At 37.4% G+C, this 8,134-nt stretch overlaps 1 protein-coding gene across 1 annotated transcript; it reads left to right on the top strand.

The window, feature by feature from the left end:
- The first annotated feature begins 1,134 nt into the window (after positions 1–1,134).
- LOC126341504 (uncharacterized) lies at positions 1,135–1,554 on the top strand. Its single transcript, XM_050001782.1, has one exon. It carries the CDS (start codon positions 1,135–1,137, stop codon positions 1,552–1,554), a length of 420 nt encoding a protein of 139 aa, XP_049857739.1.
- Positions 1,555–8,134: the final 6,580 nt, after the last annotated feature.

Below are 8,134 nucleotides of genomic sequence, written 5' to 3'. Positions count from 1 at the left end.
AGCACATATCAAAGCTAATGACCTGACGATCTAGAAATGATGTCTTTCATATCCCGTGCTTCAATTAATTGTGACTCGACAATCAAATTTCAACAATAGCTTGCTAGTTCTGCCATTATTTGAAGTGGTGCGCAGTGTTAGATTTTTTCCTAACACGGGAGTCTTTATGTAACAATTACTTCTCCTTTCATGAATTCAGCCTTGTTTCACTTTTAGTCTGTTTGTTGTACTTGTAACATGTGGCTGTGTTCATTTGTTTTCTCCTGAAAGTGTTCAGTGTATGTAACATCTTTTATAAGGAAAGTAAGTATTCTTATTGGGTTTTACAATTGAATGAAACAATTGTTTATATAGAGTACATGACTTTCTCTGTCGGATATTAAAATGTATAAAACTTTTCAATGAAGAAGTCATGTCAGAGGAACAGATATTGATGTGGCTAGATGAACCACTAGACGAGGATATTTACATAGTGGGTCTGTCATCAGATACTGATGCACCCTCTGAGAATGAAGAGATCAATACCGCAACAGATCAGTCAGACAGCGAATCTGATACTTCTGCTACAGCTGTTTCTCAATATACAGACTGTGAAACCTTTCTTGGAAAGGATGGAATAACAGAATGGTTGAAGCAACATGCTCCTCCAGCAAAAACTGTCCATCAGAATATTGTAACACAGCTTCCAGGTGTGTAGAATGTTGCAAAAAATTTGAAAACAATTTTGGAATGCTGGAAATTATTTTTTCCAGATAGTGTAATTGGTTAAATTGTGGAATACACAAACCAAGAACTTGACAGAATGGCAGCATCTTATTCACGGAGTGCTCAAGGATGCCCATGAATAGATTTTAAAGAGTTATCTACGTTCTTTGGTGTATCATATCTCACAGGAGTGAAAAGGGCAGAGCATCTCAATACTGATGAGCTATGGGCCACTAATGGGACTGTACTGGATTTCTTTATTGAATCGATGAACAAATGAAAGTTCCACACACTTCAAGCCATATGTTTTGATGACAAACCTATGACAGCTCAGAGAAAGGAAACAGATAATCTGGCACCTATTAGAGAAATATTTGACGAATTTGTGGATGTTTGCAAGAAGAGCTATAGTGCAGGTGCAAGATAACGATGGACGAGATGTTAGAACCATTCCATGGATGTGGCAAATTCAGGCAGTATATAGCAAACAAGTCTGCAAAATATGGCATCAAGGTATATGCGCTCTGTGATGCCAGAATGTTTTATAAGCAAAATATGGAATTATATGCAGGCAAACAGCCTACTGGGCCATATCAAGTACCCAATGATGCAGGGAATGTAATGTTACGATTGATTCGACCGATTGACAAACCAGCCAGAAACATGGCAATGGACAATTATTTTACATCTATACCATTGGCTAACAAAATGTATGCCAATCATCAACTCACAATAGTAGGTACTCTAAAAAAGAATAAAAGAGAAATTCCACTGGAACTTCTAGACATAAGGCATAGGCAATTAAATGGCTGCATATTCGTATCTGAAGAAAAACCAAGCAACAACTGATTCATTTGCTCATACATCCCAAAAAAGAATCTTCTAATGTTATCCACTATGAACAGTGATGCTGCTATAGATGCTGACAGTGGCAAAGCGAACAACCTGAAGTCATTACATTTTACAATCTCAAAAAATGAGGTGTAGATGTTGTCAACCATTTGAAATCAGAATATTCTGTTTCAAGAATAAGCAACCACTGACCTCTTACACTGCTTTTCAGCTTGTTGAACATTAAAAAGGAGTGTGGTTAACCTTAATTCATCAGTTGATATAAATATTACAAACTGCTGTTCACACAGGTGTTGTAATTGTAATCAAAAAAGTTTCTGAAATCTTTGCATGTTGAAATATTTTTAAGTTTAGCAAATTACATTATCCATACCTTGTTTATACTAATTTATAATGCTTTGGTAATAATAAATAAATGATTTATGGTATAGACGTGTCTTTGTCTGGCATAAAGAGATAAAAAAAGGTGCAAGATCCTATTGTTAGAAAACATCTAGCACGGGAGTTATAACGTGACAACAACATATGTGAGCAACCACGGGTTAAGTGATGTAGATCACAATGGTGCAAGATTAAATGTTTTCTACGAGGGTCATTCAATAAGTAATGCCCCACATTTTATTTCTCAGAACATATTTATTGTTAAGAGTCAGAATTCAGTGACAGTATAGATCAACATGTCTTGTCCATGACCTATTTTTCTGCATAGTCTCCATCATGTTGTATAGCCGTATGCCAATGCTGTGGAAAAGCAGAATTTGGTGACAGGATACATCAACATGTCTTGTCCATTTCCTATTTTTCTGCATAGTCTCCATCACATTCTATGGCCGTATGCCAACGCTGTGGAAGAGCATGTTTTCATTGCGTGACTGCCATTCTTGTCATCTTCAAAGTGTGTTGCCCATAGAGGTCTGGACTGTAGGGTGGATGAGGCAATGATGTCCAACCCAATTTGGCGATGTGTTCCCAAGTTCTCAGACTTGTGTGTGGGCGATCATTATCATGTTATAGCAAGATTTCTGCTGGATTCTTGTCCAATCGAAAATGTTGGAAACAGTTCTTGAGTTTATTCAGAGTCTTCATGTATGCCCCTGAACAGATGGAATGCGATGGTGTCATTCTCGTGGATGTCATACCAAGAGGGTTACTCTTGGTATCACATCCACGAGAATGACACCATCACAATCCCAGAAGACTGCCACCATAATTTTTCCAGTAGAGTAGGTTGTCTTGAATTTCTTCTTTTGTGGTGAATGTTGATGCCACTCCATGGACTGCCTTTTTGTTTCAGGCACAAAGTGGTGTACTCAGCTCTCGTTCCCCATAATGATATGTGACAGACAGGCTCTCCAGCAATTCATACGAAATGGTCCTTTTTTGAGTCTTGTGGTCTGCTGTGAGCATTCATAGAACCCATAGTGGGCACCTATTTGAATATCCAAGAGTCTAGATCATTGCAGAGGCACTTCCAATGCTGACCAACAACTGTAGGGCCAATTATTGAGTTGTGATGCACCGGTCGGCATGAATAATGGCATCTGTATGATGCAGCTTGTGATGCACTGGTCAGCACGAGTAATGGCATCTGCATGATTCAGCTTGTCTGGAGCAGTGATTGTGACAGGACATGTCGAGCATGGCTGATCATGGAGCTCTGTTTCTGCATTTCCTGTGGCTGTCACTCCCTTAACCAATTGGTCAACAGTACTCCTATCAAGTGCAGCATCGCCATACACTACACGCAAACGTTTATGGACGTTCACCACTGTTTCTTTTTCTGCACACAAGAACTCAAAAACAACACACTGCTTGTAACATGAGTCATGTGAGAGGCCATTTTGACACTGTACTATGGCTTTACCATCTGCCAGAATGGTTCGAGACTTCACCGGCGCTCAGAACAAATTATAAATGTGAAGAACCAACAAAGACATTTATCTAGGTATGTTAACGGCTTTTTTTTAAAAAAAATGTGGGGCATTAGTTATTGAACGACCCTCGTAGTACTAAAAGATAAATGTTTAACTGAAGAAAATGCCATATTTGAAGTGTTGGATGTGTATGGAGTTACACTGGTGCTAACCAGAGGACAATAATCGACCTACAATGGGGAAGAAATTCAGGACTACCCACGAAGTTTCCAAAATTTAAGCCAGATGGGGACTTACACCCAACTCATTTTCTGAGATGGTTTAACCAAGCCTTGCTGAAAAACTGGGAAGACACAAAAAAGACTGAATTCGGGGTAGGGTACCTTTTAGGAGAGGATTCAGAATGGGGCACAGTGAACATTTAGAATTTTTTGTCTTGGGCCACCAACCAGAAAAAGTTTAAGGAGAAGTATTGGTCAGCAAGTGCCCAAGAAAAATTATTATCTGATTTATGGAATGCAAAGTAAAAAAACAGTACGTAGGGAACAATGAGAAGGTATTTTGACTGGCATTTGACAATGACAAAGTACTTAGATAAACCCATGGAGGAAGGGGGGTTAGTTAGGCTCTTAATAAGGTGATTACCTATCTATGCAAGGAAAGATATATTAGGTAATGGGTGGAAGACTGTAGAAGAATTGTTATCCTTTGTAGACGCAGTTGATGCCCTAAACAAAGACAAGAATGAGAATGTACGTCAAAGGGAAAGTCAGAATTTTCGAAGAAATAACAATAGTAGTAATAGTAATTATAAGAGACATGAAGCTAATCTAGCTAGAGTACACCAATATAGTCAGAATAGTGGTAACAAAAGTTATCAAAAGAAGCATTCACGTTCGAATATAGGCCCAGGAGCTTCCCCGGAATTTGTACCTAGTAGCAATACAATACAAAGTGGAAATGTAATACCCCAATTTGGTAACCATCCGGTGATTACAAACAATGAGGAAAACATTATGAAATCTGAATCCAGGGCTGGGGTCCTGTTCATAGAAATAAATTAGGAGCCTTAGCTTATAATAAATATGTTAGCTTTACGCATAAAGTATCGATCAAAGAATGGTTGTTGCTAGAAGAACCTAATTTAACTACCATTAATCCACAACCAGTTACAGTTGGAAAGGCAGAAGAGTTTGAAGTTAACATATTTATTGATTCTGCTAGTGAAGTGTCACTTATTTCTAATGGTTTCTTTAACATATTACAAATTGAACATAACTTACCACTATTCCCAGTAACAGGAGTGTACATAGTGGGTATTACTGGGACCGAAAGTAAAGTTGTGAAACATGACACCCAGGTGAATTGCATCATTGGGAACATCCCATTTCGTCAAAGTAAACGAATCCCCAATATTAACCAATGACCAAAAATTGGATTTATCTAAAATTCTATTGGAATATAAAATTGTATATTCTGATAGTCTGGGTAGTATTAGTGACTATGTATGTAAATTTAAGATCAAAGACAATACTCTATTTTTTTTGTAGGCCCTATTCAATACCGGTAAGCCTGAAAGAAGCAGTTAAGGAAGAAATAGATAAGATGATTGAAAATAAAGTAATATAACGCAGTACGAGTGTTAAGAATAACCCTTTAGTAGTGGTAAAAAAGGCTACAGGAGGTGAGCAGTTAGTACTGCACGCACACACTTTGAATAAGCATATAGAGATGGAATGAGACAGACCAATTAACGTTGATGAATTACTGTCCAAATTTGAGAAAGCACAGTATTTTAGAACAATGGACTTGACTGATGGGTATTGGCAAATTCGGTTACATACAGATTCAAAGAAGTATACAGCATTTCTATTTGATAGTAAATCATATCATTTTAATGTGTTTGGACTATATATCTAAGTATCCATGTTTTTATGCACACTGGATGAGGTTTTAGGATGGGAATTGTTACGAGAATTAATAATGCATGTGGATGACATCCTTATAATCTGTGCTACATGGGAAGAACATTGTAAAACCTTAAGGAAAACCCTGAAAAAATTTAAAGAAAAGGGTATTACAGTCAAATTATCTAAATCACATTTTGTGAGGCAAGAGCTTTAGTTTTTAGGACATATTTTAGGAGTACAGGGAACTAAACCCGATTTGGAATGTATAATGGCCATTAAGGAGTGTTCACCCCCTAGAAACATAAGACAATTGAAATGATTTATTGGAAAGGCTGGATATTATAGACGATATATATGAAGTCAATAGCTGAACAACCCAAGACTTCTGCGTTTATTATGGAAGGGAATACTGTGGAATTGGGACCAAAAGGCTAATGACGTGTTTGAAAATGTGAAAAAAGCATTGGTAGAATCACCTATACTACACCATCCGATTATGGGTAAGCTACTTAAAATTTTAACAGATGCATCCAACTATGGTATAGCAGCGGAACTTTTTCTAGGGGAATGGGGTCTGGAAAGTACAAATCACAGTTGTATACCTTTTGCTAGCCAAAGTCTTAACAAATATGAATTAAACTATACAGCTATAGAGAAAGAACTATTAGCGGTGGTATGGAGTATCCAAAAGTTCCAAATGTTTGTATGGGGGTCAGAGATCCATGTATATATGGATCATCAAGCTCTATCTTTTTTAATGAGTAGTCACTTATTACATAGTAGATTAATGCAGTGGATGTTGTTCCTACAGGAATATGACATTAAAATACAGTATGTAAAAGGTTCTGAGAACATTGTACCTGGTGCTTTGTCTAGATTACCTGTAGATACGAAAGGCTTAAAATGTACAGAACGATCTGGCGTTTAATTTTATGACAATAGAATATCCGCACAATAGGGTACAAGAAATGGCTCAAAGAATAACTGACAATATCCATCATGATTCCTACTTTACACAAATATATGCTATGTGTAATAGAACACCTTTACTTCCTAATCAGGCAGAGAAATGGAAAATTATAGGGCAAAATTTATTTTGAAAGGACAGTATAACATCTCGACAGTGGCATTTATGCATCCTGAAGTTGATGGAGGGTGAAATCGTGTGGTATGTCCATACGGGGTATGGACACTTCAAAATAAAAAAGTGTGTAGCCCACATGAACAAGTTCTATTATTTTAAAAAGTTGGGACATAAGGTAGCATCTTTAATTAGAACTTGTGAAACCTGACAGAATGTAAAAGAAAGTAACACTCAGATACAAAATGAATCCAACCATTTCTAAGGCATTCCACCATCCTACAGCAGTGGACTTCTTCAGACCAATTACGAAAGGAAGAAGAGGAGTGGCATACATTTTTGTTCTCATAGAATGTTGGTCTATGTATGTTAAGTTGTATCCTATTAAGAAAACAAATACACCAACAGTAATACACTGTTTGCAACAGTACTTTACTGAGGTGGGCAAACCAAAATGATTCCTCTCCGATAATGGACCACAATTTGTCAGTAACGACTTCAAAGGATTCTTAGCATGAGAAGATATTCGTCAGGTATTAATCTCCAACTATAATCTGTCTTCTAAACCGTGTGAAAGGGTTATGAAAGAAGATGGGAAATTATTATGTACATACTGCCATGGAAAACATTCGTCATTGGCAACAAAAGTTAAATACTTTGAGTTTACCTTAAATGAATGACCATAGTTCAATGGGATTAACACCTTTGGAAGTAATAGGTAACCTTTTGTGGGAGAACTCCTTATTAAATATTTTACTTGGCCAGAAAAACCTACTGTTGATTACCAACTTCATCAAACAATAGTTTCTAAAAACTTAGTTAAAAGAGCACAACAGCGAGTGAGTAAACATAACGAGACGGCTGTTGAACTTAAGTATAATGTTAATGACTTAGTCTTAGTAAAACAGCATCTTCAGAGCTCTGCCCTGAAGGAAGAAACACATACACTTTTACAAAAGTATGAGGGACCTTACCAAGTGCAAATGGTGGTACACCCTAAAGCCTTAGTTTTAGTGGATCCTCTAATAAGATCAGAAAAGGGAAAATACAATGTAAAGACAAAGTTGTGTATCTCCCAGGGATGTTAACATTCTGTGTTAACGGGTGGGGAGATGACCGTTGGATCCCTAATTGTTTTCTGTGTTTCTACTGTACTATTTCTCCTGCACAAAATTCCTTTCAAATCTTAAACTATTCTGTAATCTATTTTTGAATTCTTATACTATCCTAATATCTTAGTGCTTGTGCATACTTGTCTTTATTAGGCTGACAAGCAAAGCAAGTCATTGATATCAAGACCATACTGCTTCTTGTAGTAATAGCAATAAGTGACTGTTAGCCTTGAGCAGCCGCTGGTGAATCATCAGTGCAGCAGTGAGTCACATATTTAGCTTTCATATTTGTTTTGTAGTTTGATTCTTAATTTCTTTCTGAGTGTTTGTGCACTTTCATATTTAATTACATAAAATCCTTGTGTATTCTCGTATTTGAGAGGAATAATATTGCTTATTGATAGCCGTAGAGTATAAATTCGCGGAGTCATTAGATATTAGGATGGATAGGATATGTGCGTGCTGAGTGCAGGTGCAGGAGGAACTGGCCGCGGTTTGCGAGCAGCTGAGTGTGCTGTTGGCCACAGTCAGCCGCCTTCAGGCTGCTGCCTCGAGGTGCAGCATTGGCAGAGGGTCTGGCGCGTCACTTGAGACACCCCA

Source organism: Schistocerca gregaria, chromosome 1, assembly GCF_023897955.1.
Source record: "Schistocerca gregaria isolate iqSchGreg1 chromosome 1, iqSchGreg1.2, whole genome shotgun sequence".
NCBI classification, from domain to species: Eukaryota; Metazoa; Arthropoda; class Insecta; order Orthoptera; family Acrididae; genus Schistocerca; species Schistocerca gregaria.
This window is presented reverse-complemented; position numbering and strand designations above follow the sequence as displayed.